This window comes from Cnephaeus nilssonii (genome assembly GCF_951640355.1).
Source record: "Cnephaeus nilssonii genome assembly, chromosome: 5".
In the NCBI taxonomy this organism is placed as follows: Eukaryota; Metazoa; Chordata; class Mammalia; order Chiroptera; family Vespertilionidae; genus Cnephaeus; species Cnephaeus nilssonii.
This window is the reverse complement of record NC_137076.1, coordinates 8,181,475-8,202,378: the sequence shown is the minus strand read 5'-3', so window position 1 is coordinate 8,202,378 and position 20,904 is coordinate 8,181,475. Positions and strand designations below refer to the sequence as shown.

Sequence of the window (20,904 nt, the reverse complement as noted above, 5' to 3'; positions counted from 1 at the left end):
GAATCCGTGTGTGGGCCCTTTAAGAGGAAAGCTTGGGTCTCCAGGAGCCTCCATGTCACTCAGCCATAGTCCCGACTTCTTCTCCCAGCAATGGAACCCTGGGCTGGGGGTCCTGGGAACCCCTTGCTCCGAAGGGGTGACCTGTAACTGAGAGAGCCCTCCCAATTTTCACCGCCACACATGGGTATGGACCATCCCTTTCCTCATCTCCACCCCTCCCTACGTGGCTTCTATCCTTAGTTACAGGATTTTTGTTCAGCTAGATCTTAGGCAGTTCTCAATGATGGCTGTTCTATGGTCTACTTGTAATTTTTATGTGGTTGTGGGAAGAGCAGGTATACTGTTTACCTATTCCACCACCTTGACTAGAAGCCAAGAAAATGCATTTTTCTAAAGACACAAATGTTTTTTAAATGAGCAAGATTAAGCTATGTGTCTTCGTTGATGTTTTTATGAACATGTGTTTGTCTATGCATTTATGAACAAAGTGTGCAATTTTGTTCATAAAACTATACAGAAAAGCAAGGTGGTAATCACTATAAAAGTCAGGACAGTGGTTAACTTGGGGAGAGTGATAGGCACTCAGAACAGACAAGACCCATGGACGGACTTAAGTGAGAACTGGCCAAGTGCTATTTCTTGAACTGGCGAAAGTAATGAGGGCGTTCACCCTAGAACAGTAGTTCTCAACCAGGGGACTTCTGGCAATGATGTCTGGAGATGTTTGTGGTTGTCACAACTTGGGGGGTGCTATTGGCATGTAGAGCATGAGGCCAGGGATGCTGCTCAACATCCTACAATACACAGGATGGTCCCAGGACACAGAATCATTCAGCCAAAACAGCAGTAGTGCTGTGGCTGAGAAACTCTGCATAAAGTAATTACATTTTAAAAAGAAGTCAATACAAGAGACAACATGAATGGTCAATAAACACATTTAAAAGATGACCAACTTCGTTAGAAATCAAGACAATGCCTGTTAAGGCCACAGTGATGTACCCATCCACACCCACCACTCTCACCCAAACTAAAAAGTCTGACATTATTAATTTGGAGGAGAGGTGTGGACGAAATGCTGACTTTTATTCCCTACCAGTGCAAGTAAAAATTAATGTTTTCATTATTGATAACTTTAGAAAAATTGTCATTCTCCATTTTGTTCTTTCTGTGTTCAATATTTAATTTTTTTTTTTAAACAATAGTTTATCACCCTAGCTGGTTTGGCTCAGTGGATAGAGCATCGGCCTGCGGACTGAAGAGTCCGGGGTTCAATTCCACTCAAAGGCACATGCCGGGTTGTGGGCTCGATCCCCAGGGGCGGGGGGGCGGGGGGGTGTGTGTAGGAGGCAGCCGATCAATGATTCTTTCTCATCATTGATGGTTCCATCTCTCTCTCCCACTTCCTCTCTGAAATCAATAAAAATACATTTTAAAAATAAATAAATAAAAAGAATAGTTTATTAATTTTGAGAGAGAGAGAGAGAGAGAGAGAGAGAGACTGACATGAGAGTGCAACATCAATCGGCTGCCTCCTGCACAACTGCCGGGGATTAAGCCCACACCCGGCATGTGCCCTTGCCCAGGAATTGAACTGGCAACCTCCAACCAACCAAGCCACACCATCCAGGGCTCAATATTTAATTTTAAAATTTTCTTTAAACCTGCCTATGATTTTATAGACAAAATGTATGACATAAAATTGTAACTCTGGAAACATGTGGATGTTGTGGATCTCTGAAGCTAGTAAAAAGAAAAGGTTTGGGGCTAAAGAAAGAAGGGAAAATGAAAGAAATCCAGGGCAGGACCCCTTAGGACCAGCAACCTGCTCTCTGTCTCCCCTCACAGCCAAGACAGAGAAAATGCGGTGTGGGGTAACGGAACCGGTCTTCTGGGCAGGTGTTAACACTCCTCCCAAACCCACTTCCCAGCCCTCCGCCCAACAGCACTCTTAGTCAGGAACAATAAAAAAGTGCAGGGAGCACAGACTCCAGGCGGCAGATGAAAACCTTTACTAGATTTCAGCCGAAAACGCCTACTGTAATACTACTGCTCACGTGACGCTGCCCCATAAAAATAAAGATGACTCACAGCCCGATTTAAGGGAAAGGCTGGACCACTTGAAGTCACAACAAGTCACGCTGACTTGCAGCAAGTCATGCTGAAAGCAAGACCCTGAAATAGAACCAAAGGCTAACAGGCAGGTCAGCCCACAGGTCACGTCCTACCTGGCCCGGCCCTCAATCTCCTGAGCCAGCACCGCAAAACCACCAGCACATGATGACGAAGAGAAAGAGCCAGTGCGTTTGGAAAACACAGTTCCAGCTATCTTAGGAGGCGGGGCCGCTGGGTAACAGAGCGAGCGTGGAGTCAGAACGCCCCAGAAACAATTCGTAACTCTGCTGGGGCGGAGACCTTTTGCCAGCTAAGTTAAGCCTCTATTTTCACACTCCACGTGCACGTGGGTCCCGGGGACGTTTTCCTCGTGGGGCTCTGACTCAGACTCCGCCAGCTCTCCCAGCTTCCATCAACAGGCACAGAAGATGATGAAACAGTCACTCAGCTCAACAAGAAGCCACAAGCAAGTCCAAAACGCAGGAACTCTTCAGGTCACAAGTTAATTATTTTTAAACCGCATCAACTTGGAGATTAAAATAACTCATTAAAATGAACAGTTAATTTTTTTAAGCCCTAACAACTAGTGATTAAAATTCACTCAACCGGAAAGGCAGCGTAGCATAGTCAAAGAGGCACAAGGTTTAGAATCAAAACAGAGCATGCTCTCACTTCCAGTCCTGCCCTGGCCCCCAACCCCATTATCTGTGTGACCTTGAGCAAGTCACTTAACCTCTCCTGAAGCTCAGTTTCATCTGCTGTTAAAACAGTCTGTTAAACAAGAATAATTCCTAGGGTTGCTACGAAGATTAAATGAGAAAGTTAATATAAAGTGATTGAAACAGCTCTAACTGGTTTGGCTCAGTGAATAGAGCATCGGCCTGTGGACTGAAGGGTGCCAGGTTCAATTCCGGTCAAGGGCATGTACCTTGGTTGCAGGCACATCCCCAGTAGGGGGTGTGCAGGAGGCAGCTGATGGATGTTTCTCTCTCATCGATGTTTCTAGCTCTCTATCCCTCTCCCTTCCTCTCTGTGAAAAATCAATAATTTTTTTTTTAAGTGATTGAAACATCATGGGCACTCAATGGCAGTTTTCAAGATAATGACTATCAAAAATAACAAAATCAAAATTATTTTTACAAACTCTTTAAAAAAACAAGGAAAATGAAAATGTTATACAGTATAGCCAAAATCTATGAGGGTAGCCCAAGCCATGTTCAGATTGAATTCATGGTCTTAAAAGCTCTCATTGTATTAAAAGAATGGTATTAAATTCTTCATTCATTCATTTTCTAATTTCTTCTAAATTTAAGTGTATGATGAGTCATCTAAACACTTCATATGGGGGGAGAAGGGAGTTAAGAATAATCTCAAAGAATTAAGATTATTCTCAAAGGATAATCTGGGAAGAATTAAGATTATAATAGTAACTAGTAAATTGTGGCTGGGGGAGCGGCGTGGGGGTGGGGGTGGGATTGATAAATAAATCCAAGATCTACTTTTCTGAAAAAAAGAAAAAGCAAACCTGGCAGATCTAAATAGACATAAAGGAGAATATACCAACAAGATTAATAGCATGCTATTAAATCTGAAAATCTCAATGAAATGATGCCTAAGAAAATATAAATCACAAAAGTTGAATTAGAAGCACCCAGAAATTCCACTACTGGGTATTTATCCAAAGATACTCAAAACACTAATGTGAAAAGATATATGCATCCCTATGTTCATTGCAGCATTATTTGCAATACCTGAGATATGGAAGCAACCTAAGTGTTCATCAATGGATGAACGGATAAAGAAAAGTGGTGCATATATACAATGGAATAGACTCAGTCATAAAAAAACAAACAAAACAGAAACAAACTCATAGATAAAGAGAACATTTTGATGATTGCCAGATGGTAAACAATATTTCATGCAAATTAAATGGGGAAAAAAATGCTGTGATGGCAATACTGACATGCGACAAAAAGGACTGTAAAACAAAAGCTATAGTAAGACACAGAGAAGAACACTACATAATGATAAAGGGGGCAATCCAACAAGAGGGTATAACCCTTGTAAACATTTATGTACCCAGATCAAATGGACTTAACTGATATCTTCAGAGCATTCCACCCCAAAGCAGCAGAATATAAATTCTTTACAAGCAAAAATGGAATGTTTTCTAGGATAGACCACATGGTAGAACGCAAACCAAGTCTCGATAAATTTAAGAAGACTGAAATCATATCAAGCATTTTGTCTGACCAAAATGCTATGAAACATGAAATCAATCACAAGAAGAAAACAGAAAAAAACACCATGACATGGACACTAAATAATATGTTACTAAACAATGAATGGCTTGCCCGGCCAGCATGGCTCAGTGGTTGAACATGGACCTATGAACCAGGAGGTCCTGGTTTGATTCCCGGCCAGGGTACATGCCCTGGTTGTGGGCTTGATCTCCAGTGTGGGTCGTGCAGGAGGCAGCTGATCAATGCTTCTCATCATTGGTGTTTCTATCTCTCTCTCCCTCTCTTTCCCTCACTCTGAAATCAATAAAAATATATTTGAAAAAAACAACAACAATGAATGGCTTAACAATAAGATCCAGGAAGAAATCAAAAGATACCCTCAAACAAATGAAAATGAAAACACAACAACCCAAAATACTAAGAGGGAAAGCAATCCTAAGAGGGAAATTCATAGTGTTACAGGCCTATCTCAAGAAACAAGAAAAAGCTAAAAAAAAAAAACCACTCTAACTTTACACTTAACGGAACTTGAAAAAGAATAACAAACAAAGCCCAGAGTGAGTAAGAGAAAGGAAATAATAAAAGTCAGAGCAGAAATAAATGAAACAGAGTAAAATAAACAAATAAATAAGAAGATCAATGAAACCAAAAGCTGGTTCTTTGAAAAGATAAATAAGATTGACAAACCTTTAACCAGACTCAACAAGAAGAAATAAAAGGCATCCAAATTGGATAGGAATAAGTAAAAAATGTCATTATTTGCAGATGACAATTATAGAGAGAGAATCCTAAAGATTCCACCAAAAACTACTAGAAGTGGTAAATGAATTCAATAAAGTAGCAGGATACAAAATAAATGTCCAGAAATCAGTTGCATCTTATACACCAATAATGAGCTATCAGAAAGGAAAAATAAGAAAACAATCACACTCACAATTGCTTCAAAAAGAATAAAATGACTAAGAATAAACTTAACCAACAATATAAAAGACCTGTACTTGGAAAACTATAAGACGATGAAGAAAGAAACTGAGGGAGATACAAATAAGTGGAAGCATACATCGTGTTCATGGATAGGAAGAATTAACACCATTAAAATGGTCATACTACCCAAAGCAATCTACAAATTCAATGTAATTCCTATCAAGATACCACAGAGCTAGAACAACGTTTCAAAAATTTATATGGATCCATAAAAGAACTCAAATCGCAACAGCAACCTTGAGAAAGAAGAACAAAGTTGGAGGAATCACGCTACCTTATATCAAACTATATTACAAGGCCGTAGTAATCAAAACAGCATGATACTGGCATGAAAACAAACATAGGTCAATAGAACAGAATAGAGAGTCCAGAAATAAACACATGCCTTTATAGTCAATTATTATTTGACAAAGGAAGCAGAAACATACAATGAACTAAAGATAGTCTATTCAAAAAATGGTGCTGGGAAAATTGGTCAGATAAGTATTTTTAAAAAATGAAACTAGACCACCTTCTTACACTGCACACAAAAATAAACTCAAAATGGATTAAAGATCTAAATGTTAGACTCAAAACCGTAAAAACCCTAGAAGAAAACATAGGCAGTAAAAACTAAATGAAAAATGGATTTAACTGATATCTTCAGAGCATTCCACCCCAAAGCAGGGGTTTTTGGACCAATCAGACTGCAAGGATCTGAAGTCCTCATTTGCATGAGGACAGACCAATCAGGGAACAGGGGCAAGACTTCTGTCCATATAAGTCATCCCTCCTCTAGCTCAGGAGCCTTAACTTTCCCTTTCCACCAAAGACTGCAGACTGCATTTCCCTGGCTGGAGCAGAAACACCAAAGATGAAGCCCGAAAGATGTCTCCCTGGACCAGAGTGGAGAAGAGCAGGCAGAGCAGAGCAGGGCAGACCACACCAGAGTGGAACAGAGCTGTCTAGTCGGAGAGGGGCCTGGCCCCAGGGCCTTCTCATAGCCATGCTGCTTCATAATTGAGCTGTAACATTGACTGAGCTGTTTTCACGGTACTCCAAATTGGGGATTCCTGTTGGCGTTGTGGTGTTGTATTGATGCCAAAGACCACCAGTTGACACTCTCCAATCTGTAGATGGAGTCTGTATCCTCCCTCTTCCTTCAAGCTTGCCTTAGCCATGTGACTTGCTCTGACCAGGGGAACATTAGATCACCTGACACAGAGAAAAGCGCTTGTGCACTAAGGATTCATCTCGTGCTCTTGGAACCTCAAAACCATCATGAGATCCAAATACAAGCCAGCCTACTGCAGGATGAGCGGCCACGGGGAGAAAAACCAAAACATACCCGCCGACAGCCAGCACCGACCGCCAGCCTTCGGAGTGTGGCCGTGCTGCCTCATCTCGCCACCAGCCATCTCACCAGCTTATCCCAGACCCTGTGTCTGTGGTCAGCTTGTGGTCCAGCCCAGAAAACCTCCCCAGCTGATCCAGAGGCTCGTGAGGAAAATAAATAACAACTGTATAAAGCCATTATGTCTAGGAATGGTCTGTTACACAGCAAAAGGCAGCTGATACAAGTTCCGAGAGAAAGCCCTGTTTCCTCCCAGTAAATTGCCACCCACTGTGGTTTAAGTTAGTCTGAGCAGATTCCTGTTACTGGCCACCAACAAGGTGACTGAGATGCTCAATGCTAAGCCAGGAAGACACACGCAGGCTGAGGTTCCCTCCCTCAGTTCCTTGCCCATCTTGACTCTACTTCCTCTCAACTCAGCCATTCTATGCCACTTACACCGAGAAGCACTCTGCCCCCTGTTCCCCGGAGAGAGAGGAGCAGCCAGGAGGGAGCTGACATATTCCTCATTCTTGGTCACCCACAGACATGGGTGACTCTCAGCCCGTCAACACACCTTCCCCTTCCTTGTTCCTCTTCTCGCTCAGATGTACCTAGAACAGCCTCTTTGTTTTGTTCAACTTTCCCAAGACACTTCTTTGTCTATTTCAGGGACTCTCAAATGGGTACAGAAGTTGGGAAGAAAACCTTCATTGTTATATTTAAGGGGGAAATCAAACTCAAAAGGAAAGAAGGGGGATGGGAACTTTATTTTCATCAAAAGAGAGAATACCAGTTAAAAGTTGAGAAAAAAACATTGAGACTGAGTCTCCTACAATTTCCTCATTATAGACGAGGAAACAAACAGAGGCTGAGAAAAGCGAGGCAACTGGTCCAAGGTCACACAGCAGTTACAGGATTCAAATGCAGGTCCATCTGACTGCAGAGCTATCTTTTACCATGAAATGAAACGTCCTAGGGCAGTGCTGCCCAACAGAACTTTCTGGAACGATGGCAATGTTCCACATCTGCATTGTCTAAACGTGGTTAGTGCAACTGAGGAACAAATGTTTGATTTTATTCATTGTAATACATGCAAACTTAGCTACATGTGCAGCTCTAGAAGGTCATCAAGTTGGTTCTACACTGCCATCCAAGGTGGGACCTCAACATCCTTACCCTCCTAAATCCCACCCACCCACCCATCCACCCACCCAGGAGAAGTGGGAATTGAAAGAAGGGAGACCTTAAGGGGCAAACAGCATGAGGGAAGCAGGGCTGCCACGAAGACTAGGGAAGCCCTCTGTAAATATTCTAATGTCATCTAAAATAAAATAAAGCGACAGCCCACGCCATCTTACACTCACTCAGTTAGCAACAACAGGTCCTGAAGAACTGGTTCCTGCTGGCCATTCCAGGCTGGCTAGACCTTCCGAAGATCGCCTTTGCAGAGTTAGGAAAACTTAGAAAGGTTTGCCTCCGTGCAGGCAACATTCGCACTTGGGGTCAAGGGGGAAACAACTGATGTCATTTTCTGACTTCTTCGGTTCAGAATCTGTAACTCTTACGCCTGGGTCTGCTTGAGCCATCCTTACCCCTCCTCCCAGGAACGCAGGGCCAGAGTGGCCACAGGGCCTTCACTGCCTCTCATGCCCCAACTCCTGTGCTTCATTCTACCAAATGCCCGGTGCTGTTACTTGCAATCCCCGTCAGGAAACAGTTGTAAATATAACACTTTCAACTGCAAGAAGTTTCCAAATCAAGTCGCGCAGTGCTGTGGATCTCTTTCAAAAGCAACCTTTCAAAACGGTGAAGACAGACCGTGTGACGCGTTATGCCCTCCTCTGGACTACATGAGCATCTTTTGTTGTTGTTGTTGTTGATGCTCACCCGAGGATATTTTTCCCATAGATTTCTTTAGAGAGTGGAAGAGAGGAAGGGAGGGGGAGAGGAGGGAGAGAGGAAGAGAAAGATACATTGATGTGAGAGAGACACATTGATTGGTTGCCTCCCCCTACGTGCCCCGACCGGGGCTGGGGATCAAACCTGCAAACCAGGTGCATGCCCTTGACCAGGATTCAAACCCACGACCCTTTGGTGTGTGGGCCAGTGCTCTAACCACTAAGCTCACCAGCCAGGGCACGACATGAGCATCTTTAAGACAACTCTCCAACTTCTTTCTTCATCAAACTCATCCTCACATGAGACATCTTTCCTTTGCCAGATCTACTGTTTTCCTTCTGCCACGCGTCTCGAGGTTGGCTGCCCACTCTGTCTCACTTACAACCACCAGCCCTCAGATGAGCGTGTGTGTTTTTTCTTGCCCTTGTAAAATTCCTTTGCCATCACCCTCATACCTTGTGCCTGTATAAAAAATGATTTTCTCAGCAACACTTGCCTTTGTAAAGAAGACAGTTTCATTATGACATCCAATCTGTGCCTTGTTTACAAAAAAAAAACTGAGAAAGGGAGGTCCATCGCTACCACTAGGCTGAATAACAAAATCTGCAGATTCAAAAAAAAAAAAGGAAAAATAGCCAGAGTGCACACCACCACCCATAACCATGCTCAAGGGAAGGAGCAAAAGAATCACCTCTGAAAATGGCTGATTGCAGAGGGCTGGGGTGGGGGCAGCCAATCCTATAAAATAAAAGCCTAATATGCTAAGTGTCCAGTCATCCAGCCGTCCACTCAACCAATCAAAGTGTAATATGCTAATGATATGCTAAGGCCGCTCAACTGCTCACTATCACATGCACTGACCACCAGGGGGCAGATGCTCTGACCAGTAGGTTAGCTTGCTGCTGGGGTCTGGCCAATCAGGACTGAGCGAAACAGGCCGGACACACCCTGGAGCCCTTCCCATGGTCCCTCCCCGGCCCCAATCATGCACCAGTGGGGTCCCTTGGCCTGGCCTGCACCCTCTTGCAATCCAGGACCCCTCGGGGGAAGTCGAAGAGCTGGTTTCAGCCCGATCCTGCAGGTCAGGCCAAGGGACACCACTGGTGCACCAATTTGTGCACTGGGCCTCTAGTGTTAAATAAAATCCACCGAAGGGACAGAACCTGGGTCTGACCCTGCCTCTGGGTCCAGAGGACAGAGGGCCAGGAGAGTACAGCCAGCAACACTCCCACTGGGGGCGAGTGTAAAGGAACAGAGGAAACCAGCAGACCAGAGCTTCTGGGCACCGGGCTATGCAGCCGGGTCACGCTTGGTGGTAAGGAATGTCTCTGCACTGTAGTGTGCTGAGTGGCAACCCTGACCGCCACTCACTCAGGGCCAGAAGCACACCCTCCCAAGTTGGAACAAAAAAAAATGTCGTTAGACGTTGCCGAACGTCCCCTGGGAGGCAAAATCACCCCCCGCCGCCCCTCCCCCGTTGAGAATCAAGCTGTACATCCGAAGAGACATCCCAAGTTTTTTAATGGGCAAGACTAAACTATACTGTCTCGAGATTCACACTTGAGTAATGAAACTGTACAGAAAGAAGTGACCAGTAGAAGAGACAGGAGGGAGGGAGGAGGGGGCTGTGACTGGGATGGAGCCTGGGAAGGGCTGGGGTGGGAGGGGGGGCAGGTGGCAATTGCTGCTGGCAAAGTTCTATTTCTCAACCAAGGTGGGAGTTACAAGGCTGTTCCTTAGAGTAATTCATTAGGCTGCACATTTGTTTGTGGTTTTCTGCATCTGTGGTTTCTTTGACAATAAAATGGTGTTTTTAAAATTAAAACCAAAAGGGGGAAAAAAAAGGAAAGGAACCTTGACTCAATACTTCAACACGGAATTACCAAATGACTCAGCAATGCCACTCCTAGATATATTCCCTCTCTCCTTCTCTCCCCCCCATCCCACCTCCCTTCCACTCTCTCTAAAATCAATGGAAGAAATATCCTCAGGTGAGGATGAACAACAACAACAGAAGTCGCATAACGTATGATTCTATTTATAGGAAACATCCCGAAGAGGTAAATCCACAGAGAAGGAAAGTGGATTAGTGGTTGACGGGGGCCGGAGGGAGGGAGGTGTGGAGTGATGCTCCTGGGCATAGTTTCCTTGTGAGGTGATGACGATACCCTTGTAATTAACCTCGTTATTAATAACAGGAAAGGAGCAAAGGAAGTGCCAATTATTATAGACATACCATTTAGGCAGCTCCGCCAGGAAACTAAAGCATTGCACTCCCCAAGGAGCCACCGTTCTAGTCCCCGCAGGTCAATGGGGGAAGCAGGGACTGGACAGGGGGGAAGACAGACGCATGCCCAGTAAAGTTGGGGGGACTGGCGAAGGTACCTGCTGTCAGTCACACCTGGGTCATTGGCCAGAGTAGGCGTGGCCACTTCAAGCAGGAAGATTGGAGATATTTAATCCCCTAAACAAAGGCGTTCGCTCTCCTGGCTCCTGCACTCTGGTTCCTCTTGGTCGGCTCCTGGCTTGCGGGACGCTCACGCTCCTGCTCCCCGGCATTCGCCCACACACCATGGACTGATGGACTGTAACTGGCCTGATGCGGAACTGGACCGGCTGCAACATGGTAGGAAAGTCTGGACACTGGCTTCGCTTTGAGCTCTGCTGAACATCCTAACCGCGCTTCCTCCAGGACTGGATTAAGGAAAAGGGGACTTGGGAAACTCAGAGATGTAATTCCACGCAAATAAAAATCACTCATCCTCCCAGGTGAGTCTCAGGAAACTCTTTTTCTCGAGATATCATTAGGACACCACCCCACTCATTCAGTGGGGAAAGGGATACTCCACACATCCACTGACAACAATGGAATGTTCTGGAGCCAGATGGGGGCAACGGTTGTACAGCACTGCAAATGTGCTAAATGTCACTCAACAAATCTTATGGGCATTTTACAACAATAAAAAAGGGAAAAAATACATTGTTTTTTATAGAAATCTTGAATGCTCCAGGTCGAATTTGTCATTTCTGCATATTTCCTGATATATCCAATTGCTTTGCAAATGTGAAAACCCTTGACCTCCTCACCATGAGTGAGGTAGCCTGTGACAGGCATCCCGTTTGTGCATGGACAAGCGTGGCAAGTGGTCAATAATCAACATCAGGCTGCACACTGGCTGTGCCATTGTGACTAAATAGCAGGTCTTGAAACCCTGTTCTTATCAGATCTCCTACTGAGAACGGTTTCATTCATAGAGGACCATCTGGAAGCATTCCATCGGTAAAGCCCCCCAGGCAAACCCTCTTTCTAGACTGCAGCTATCATTAAAGACCTAACACCCTCCCTGAGGGACAAAACCAGAAGCAAAGAAGCTTCTCTAATAAAAGGTCCAATAACCCTTTACCCAAAACCTTCCGGCCACTTGAGGGTTATGGGCTTTATCTACCAGACGCCATCGCCCAGCTCCAATCTGATGACTATGCTCCATCCCCTGCTTCAATGTCCTGTGGCTTGAGGCTGGGCTGGGAGATCTCAGTCCACTTCCTAAACCTGGAATTGGAGGAAAGGAGCCCAATCGTATGGCCCCACCCACAGCAGACAATGTGGGCCAAAGGGAAAGCAATTCTCTTGTCAACTTCCCCTGTCAACATGATTTATTTCTAAGCACATGCAGACATTTAGCCTGAGCTAGAGAGAGGGGAGACGGGGGAGAGGAGATAAGGGATGCGATTTGGAAACCATAGCACCTCACCAGTTCTCTTTATTGGGAAAGAGAACATTGTATCAGGTGCAGGTGAATGCAGATAGGAGGAGGACCACAGAGAGCACCTGGGCTGAGGGCCCAGGGACCTCCCTGAGGCATTTCAGGTGACCAGTCAGTCACAAAGACCAGATTTTAATTCTGACAAAGGGTCTGGTGACACAGTAGGAAATGTCAATGAATTTTGTCAAGTATGTGGGAGAAGAAGAAAAACTCGTCAGACCAGTTACCAAGTCTCCAGACAGCCACCTTTCCATAATGAGGATTTAACTCTCTCCCACCTTCTGCCAAAGGAAGGCCTGGGCCAATTTAGTCCTCTAAGCAAAAGGCTAGCTAAACTGGTACCCCTGAGCCCATCCAAGAAGCTGGGCCCCTGTTAGAACTGAAAGTCTGGGTCTTCACTACCAAAGATTTGGACAATACTGTCCCCAGAAGTCCATGTGGCCAACTGGTCTACCACTCTTCAGTGCACCCTGGAGCCTACAGAAAGACTTTATGCCTACCTGGCTTATAACCTTCCAGCTACTTCTTTGACTTTCTCCCCCACTCAACAAGGACTTCGAGGTCTTAGTAACATCCTGGCTCGGCACATATCAATATCAGTGGAAACAGCCCTGGGATAACCTGCATGATTTTCCCATCATACCTTCAGGAACATGTCTGCCATTCAGCACACAAAATGGTCCAAGCCTCTCTTCACAACGTGAGGCAGCCTCCTTACTCCAGTGCACAAAAGACTTCTGCTTTTGTCCCATCCACCTGAACACGCCTCCCTCTTACTCTCCTTCTGAACATTACTGCCACCCAAACCACATCTTTATAACCACTCCCATCTGGACCAATCTCCTTCCACATATGCCAATGGCATCTTATTTATCATCAGTCCTGGGGAGCGGAAGGGAGGGGAGGGAGGCTCAGAAACATTCACACTAGCACTTCTTTCCTGCTATCAAAATCCAATCATCTCCAAAACTAAAAGTCACTTTAAAAATTCCAATCATCTTAATGATAAAGAAATTACAATGGCCACAGAGTATTTTCAGTACAGTGCTTTTAATTCTGACCTAGATTTCTTAAAAAGATCTGTAACAACACAAAAAGGAATAAACAGAAATTTAAAAAGCTCACATGGCCCATCATGCTACACAATCTACTGTCCTTTTAAAATTTATTATTACCATTCAGCATCCATGTGCACATGCTAAAGATTCCTATTTTCTGCAGGACTACAGTGGCACACCCACGAAGGAATTTAACTTATCAATATTCTGCCACGTTGTCTAGAGGACATATCATGATTCCCAGGTGTTCCAGCTCCAAAGGTATCCGGAACCAGCAGCCAGATGCCTCACGTGGAAGGAAAAGGGGGGCTGCCTTATCTGGTGACACCTGCTGGCTAACTGCCTTGAATGGTTCATTTGCTCCTGCCTTCTACCTCCCCAGCTAAATCAAGAGCCCCTGCGGGTCAAGGATGACACCCCATAGTTCGTAGCCCCTTGGGGCCAGAAAGGGGCAGGGGGTCTTCATTGGCCTAATGCTGTGATGCTCCCAACTTCCTCTGAAAACAGCCTCCCCTCTTGATAAGGTACATGACCAAGAACAGGCGTCCCATGTTTTCCTGTAAAGGGCCATACAGCCTCGGTTGCAACTACCCAACGCCCTCCTCATGGCACTGAAGCAGCCACAGGCAATACTTAAATGAATAAATGAACCACTGAAACGTTACTGAGGGACACTGAAATGTTCGTTTCCTATCATTTTCACCTCTCACAAAATATTATCCTTTAGATTTCCCCCCCAAAAAAACGTTTAAAAATATAAATAGCACTCTTAGCTCGCGGGCATACAAAACCTGCCAGCAGGCTGGATTCGGACCAAGCATGGCAGTTAGCTGACCTTTGGTCAAGGGCACCAGCTAAGCCCAGGGTCAACCAATTACCCAGCAAGCTCTGCTAGAGGATTAATTACTCTTCAAGCCTCAGTGTCTCTTTATAAAAATGGGAGTAACATCCTCTCATAGGCTGCGGCGAGGATTCCGCGAGTTCCTAGCACATAGGAAAAGCTCAGTAATATTAGTCACGAATGGTCAGGATGTCTCCATGACAGGTGCTGGGTCGCAATAAATGCCAGTCCCTATATTTCAGGGAACTGAGCCTGAAGGGGAAGCAGCTAACTGAAGACAGAATGAGAAGGGCTCTGGAGAGGAGGCAGCCAGAATGTCGGCAGGGGCAAATTCTAGGGGACTGCCCACCCCGAGGTTCCTTGTTCCCTGCTGGTGAACAGCTCGGATTCTGAGCCAGAATATCCAGGTTTCGGGTTCGAATCCCATCTCTAGTGCTTACCAGGGATGTGACCCGGAGCACGCGGCCTCATTCCTCAGGGCCTGGTGGCCTCACCAGGGACAGGAATTGCTGACGGGACTGAATGCAGTATCATCAGCAAAGCACTTACCACAGCGCCCTGCACAAAATAAGCATTTGTTGCCAAGGATATTCTAAGGCAGAACTAAAGCATAAATGAAGGAATAAAAAGTTTCAACATGAAGCTAAAACTTCTGACTAAAAGCAAACCCTTCAAGACAGGCATGCATTTAAATACTGAACGTTCAGCCCTGGCCAGTGTTCTCGGTGGTTAGAGTGTCCGCTCACGCACCGAAGGGTCCCAGGTTCGATTCCTAGTCAAGGGCACATACCTGGGTTGCAGGTTCGATCCCTCCCTCCCACACCTTCCCTCTCTCCACACTAAAAATCAATGGAAAAAGAAGCCTTGGGTGAGGATTAACAAAAAAGAAATATTTACTGTTCGATGTAAATAGAGCCCCCAACTTTCAGAGGCTCTGAAACACCAATGGAAATGCAAACCCAGGAAGGAGAGACCTGTCCCCTGTGCCTCCAGCTTTTGCCCTCTTGCTGTCTGCATGTGGCATTGCCAGCCATCTTCCTGGCACCCAGCATGCCCCAGCCTGACCCACCGCTCTGACTGGCAGCACCAGCTGGGGTGGCCTCCCGGGGGGAAAATGCCAGTGAGTTTGGGGAGAGCAGCTGGTCAGGCCAGCCCTGTGGTTTCTAGTTTCCCCCAAAAGCTCAGCGTGGGGTCTGCAGAGCTTTGGAAGCTGAGGTGCCAGGTGAGCGGAGTGGGGTAGGGTAGGCCCAGCACCCAGGCCTCGTCATCCGGTGGGCTCTCCTTTGCTACCCCCAGACCGAAGCCAGACACACAGCCAAGACGTGGCAGGTATTCACTCACTCGGTGGTTGGTCTGCCCAGAAAGTGGTGGACCAGTGGCACATAGGAGAAGCTTCCAGAACACTCATAGAGGTACTGGGCTAAGTGCAGCTCCTGCACGATCTCGTTTAACCCCCTAACCATAACCCTCACAAGCGGGCCCCGTCATTATCCCCACTTTTCAAATGACGAAACGAGGCTTGATCCAGATCCCGACCAGTTCATGGCTGAATGGACTCCCAGGCAGTTCTGCCAGATCCCACCCACTCTGTGACCGCTTTGGATCAGACCAGGGAGGCCCGTTTCGGGGCCTTGGTGACACACCGATTCTGTGACCCCAAAGAGGAGTTTAGGCGTCACTCATGCTTCACCCGCAGAGACAGACAGCAGTGTTGTAACTCTCCCCGCAGGTACTCAGTCCCGCACTCTGTATTTGCCACCAGAAGATCCCCTCCAAGGAGGCAGGGGCGGGCCCTCCTGGGACCCCAAACACCATCCCCCCTCAATGCCTCGCACACAGTCAGCTCTCGATGAACCTGTTTCCTGATGGGGCTGCTCCTCCCGCACACACAGGGCTCCTTGTATCTGGCCTCTCGGCATCTTCACCCAAAATCTACAGACAGGGTGATGGGGAAGGAGAAGGTGGAGCCACACACCAGTGACCTCTTCTTTTTCATTACCCTAAGCTCCCTCTGCCTGAAGCATTCCTGTTTCAGGGGAGGTGGGAGACGGGTCCCTGCAGAGAATGCTTAAGCTTGGCCCGAAGGACAGCCAAACGCCCTCATCCCACATGCACCCCAGCCCCAAGACGCTCCCAGAGCCTTGCAAGCACGCAAGAAAAGGACGATGGAAGCTCGAGGAAGCCTTTGAGAGGATTCTAGGGGACGAGATGAGCTGTCCGTTTTCACAGGCCTGTGTCTGTCTCCTGAGAGCGTCTCCTAAGGGCTCGTTTCAGTCTGCTTTGCATTCAGAAATCCCACGACACGTTGAATGTATCTTCTGAAGCCACCGCAGCATTTAAAAAGCCGGAGACATACTCCATGTCCGCAGCAGCATTAGTCACAACAGCTAACACGTGGCAGTAGCCCAAGGGCCGATCGTGAATGAACGAAGACACAAAATGGGGTCCGACCACACAATGGAATGTTACTCAGCCTTACAAAGGAAAGAAATGCCGGCACCTACTATAACATGGATGAACCTTGAGGACATGAGGCTCAGTGAAATAAGCAGTTACAAAAGGACAAATACTGTAGGAGTCAACTCGCAGGACGTTCCTAAAGGAGTTAGATCAGTGGTCGGCAAACAGCGGCTCGCGAGCCACATGCGGCTCTTTGGCCCCTTGAGTGTGGCTCTTCCACAAAATACCACGTGCAGGCACACAAGTACAGTGCAATTGAAACTTCGTGGCCCATGCGCAGAAGTCGGTTTTCGGCTCTCAAAAGAAATTTCAATCGTTGTACTGTTGATATTTGGCTCTGTTGACTAATGAGTTGGCCGACCACTGAGTTAGACCCACAGACACAGAAAGTAGATGGTGGGGGCCAGGGGCTGGGCGAGGGGAAGGCGGGTTAGTGTTTAGTGGGGACACAACTCCAGTTTGGGAAGATGAGAAAGTTCTGTAGCTGGGTCGTGAAGATGGATGCACAACGGTGTGAACCTACTTAAGGCCACTGGACTGTGCCCTTAGAATGGTTAAAATTGTAAACTTTATGTTACGTGTATTTTACTACAATAAGAAAATTGTGGGGGTTTTTTGTTTTGTTTTGTTTTGTTTTTTTAAAAAAGCCAGATCTGAATTGTACTCAACAGACAGGGGCACCAGTTCAAAGAACCATCACTTGTTGACGTCTGTCCCGGGACAGGGCCATGCTTCACCCGGGACCCCACCACTGATTACGAACCAGGGCCAGCTGCACGGTGCCCAGACCCAGCAGCTCAGTGCCCTCGCAGGTGTCAGTCACAGCAATGCAACCCCAGCGCTGAAAAACAAGCTTTGTTCTCAAGAGCAAAAGAGTGTGTGTTTAAAAAAAAAAAAAAAAAAAAAGCCTGCTGAAAATATCAGGGGCATTTGCTGATAATACGGTCCTAGATATTTTGACTAAAATGGATACAAAAATAAACCCACAGAAGCATGCCTTAAATTATATCCCAAGACATATGAGCCCTGAGCATTTCAAACAAGCTCCTAAATTTGGAGAGCTCAGCCTTGGGATAAAAGTGTTCACTGTTTTCCCTGCTTCCCCCGCCCCATCTAGAAGTGGCTCTCACGTTTCTGAACAAAGCGGTCACACAAACACATACATGCTTTTTTGTGCCTGAGTTGGTGCAAACCCCGCTGTCTTTTATTAGCTGTGCGGCCTTAGGCACGTTAAGTAACCTCACTGGTCTCTAAGTCAAGGATAACAGAGCTCCCCGTGCAGCTGTAGGTTAGCTTCTCTCTGTCACTGACCTACCAACGGTCTCAAGATATTTCCACAACATAATAACCATCATCCCTTCCTCCAACCACAAACTTCCAGATTCTCGTTCCCTTCGCTGCCCAACCTCTCGGAAGAGGTGTGGCGGTCCCCACTCTCTCACCACCTCACAGATGTTTCCTACCACCCAACACCTGTGCGGTGAAAGGCTCCTCCCTGGGGCTCCGACGGAGTCCTCACTGAGAATCCCACAGATTCTACTCAGGACTCACCTTGTAGGGCTCATGGTCGCATTGGGCTCAGGTGAGGAGACCCTCCTTTTTCCCTTGCCTTATCTTTTATGATGCAACCCAGAGGCCTTCCACTCACTTTCTTCCACCTCAATCCCATGTTCACGAATTCTTCCCAGAGAATGTCACAGTGTAGTAAGGGGTAGAGGAGACAATACTAGTAAACAAGTAACAAGTGTGTTTATGTGGGACTTCCCACCCAGGACAGCAATACATTACAAAACCACAGGGATCAGAACAGTTACGGCCCTGGTGCAAGGAGAGACAGATGTATTTACGAATACCTAGACTCAGACCCCAAACCAAAGATGGAGGGGTAAAGTTCTGCAATAAACAGCATTAAGACCCGCCCCCCCCCCCCCCCCAACTTGCTATTTTGGGGAAAATGGACATCCTTTCAAATCATACACACAAATAGATCCCAAAGGTCCAGGGTGATTTTTTTTTAATGGTGATAATGGAAATAGAAAATGTGGGGGAAAAACATTTATTTTATGGATAGAAAGGAACGTTTTAAGCATCAAGTAACATAAGAGGCCTGTGCGAATCCAGCTCTGAACTCAACAAACCCTGTAAGTTTCTCTGTCGACTGACATCTAGAGCATTTGAACAAAATGCCTAAAAACACAATTGGTAAGGGTTAACAGCCTGCATCTATGCAGACTGCACACAGATGAGTATTTCAAAAGCCACTAAGGTCCTAAAAGACAGATGGACAAAAGACATGAACAGGAAGAGAAACCCCAAAGGACAAACATGTTTTAAAAGGTTCAACCCTGATAACAATCAAAGAAATGCAAATAGAACAGCTCCTCCCTCCAGCGAATTGTGAAAGATTCTCTCCAACAACACTCCGGGCTGGCCAAGGTGTCCCTCCACGCCAATGCTAAGAGGCGCTCCCGCTGGTACAGCATTTCCAGAAAGCAATTTGGCAATCAGGATCAAGAACCTTTGACCCAGAAATGTCACTTCTGGAAAAGCAAGGCTTAAAGAAACAAATTCCCCATACAGCTGCGTTCACCCCTCTCTTTGTGACAACTGGGAAGACTCCTCACCCGAGGACATTTTTCCCATTGATTTTCAGAGAGAGTGGAAGGGAGAGGGACAGACGGAGAGAGAGAGAAGCATCCAACGTACGTGCCCTTGACTGGAATTGAACCCGGGACACTTCAGTCCACGGGCGGACGCTCCATCCACTGAGCAAAACCGGCTAGGGCTGTCAATAAAGTTATTCACCCACAGCCACGTACACGCACTTGTGTCCAGCCTGCAAAGTCCAAAGCATTTCCTATCTGAGCCTTTGCAGAAAAGGCCTGCCACGCCTGGTCTGGGGAATGCCTCCAGCTTCCCGAACAAACAGGGCACGAGAAAAGCTTAGCCCCCTGCCCACCCCAGCGTACCTTTCTGGCAATGGCTGTGAGTCCAGCACCGTTCGACAAACTGCCCATTGATGACCGTGGCAGGGCAGCTGGTCTTGCCCTTCGCGGTGCCCGGACAGACGTCCCCACACTCCTCGTTGTCGTCTTTGTTCAGCACGATGTAATTGTCCTCCACCGAGTCCAGGATGCGCGACCAGTCGATGGTGGCCAGGTAGCAGAGCTCGTTGTTCTTCTCGATGCGGACGGACCCCCGGGTGATGTTCATGAGGCTGTAGAGGCCCAGCTCCTTCAGGTGCACCATCTCGAAGATGACCAGCGCGTAGTTGAAGAAGAGACGGGAGCCCCGGATGACCGTGAGGTTGGGGAACAGGTCCTTCAGGCTCTCCAGCCCATAGACCCGAAACAGCAGCAAGTAATCGGTGATCATGATGAGTTTGGGGAAACTGAGGTCTCGGAAGTCCTCGGGCCTCGTTTTGAACATCAACAGGATCTGCAAGTGTCCTTCGATGACCGAGCAGTTCGCCAGCTCGTGCAGCCTCGTGAGGTTGTTCCGGATATCCATGCTGGGGCACACTAGAGTAAAAACACGCAGAAAGCGTGACAGGTGAGCGAACACGCAATGGGCGGGTTATAAGAATTAGCGGCAGGGCATTGCTCAGAAGGGTCCTGCCCTTGGCCAAATCCTCTCCCGTACATCTTAAAATCCTTACATCGTTCTGCACTGACCTACAAATTCCAGAGCCAACGCTGATTGGTGGTGTTTCCTGTAGTGTCTAAGTATTTACTTTGGAAAGGCCAAGGAAACAACTCCTTTGGCAGAACCTGTGAGAAGCCTTAATGTCATCACGTGGAATATGACATAATGGAGACACTGGGAGGGATCACCGGGGATTGCGTAACGCGGCAGGTGCACAAGGGGCGAGGGGAGCCGTCTCCACGGAGTCAAAGGTGGAGATATTCAGGAAACGGATTTATGGGGATCAGGTGCTCACCAGGAGAGCTGAATGTGTCACCTGCCCGCCTCGCCGACTCCCCTCAACTTGCCTTCCTTCCAGGCAGGCAGCCAAGGCCTTTTACCTGGGAGTGCAAGGGCTTTCCAGCAAATCTGATCTTTCCTTCACAAACACCCAGTGTGCCCATTCTCCTGCAGGGGTCCCCCCCGCCCCAGCCTCTGACACCCCCCATGGCTGCCCATGACCCTGTACTTTCCTCCTGCAGCCTTCAAGATTTCGTCCCTCCCTCCCCTGCACCACACTAAACAGACCGGCCCACCACTCTCA

General features: G+C 47.0%; 1 protein-coding gene across 3 annotated transcripts in view; it reads right to left on the bottom strand.

The window, feature by feature from the left end:
* Positions 1-20,904, bottom strand: part of INSR (insulin receptor) — a 169,067-nt gene that overhangs the window by 134,395 nt on the left and 13,768 nt on the right. For all 3 annotated transcript variants that reach the window (XM_079773169.1, XM_079773168.1, XM_079773170.1), the window contains exon 2: positions 19,646-20,197. In XM_079773169.1, coding sequence (XP_079629295.1) covers positions 19,646-20,197 — 552 coding nt within the window. The remainder of the gene's footprint in view (positions 1-19,645; positions 20,198-20,904) is intronic.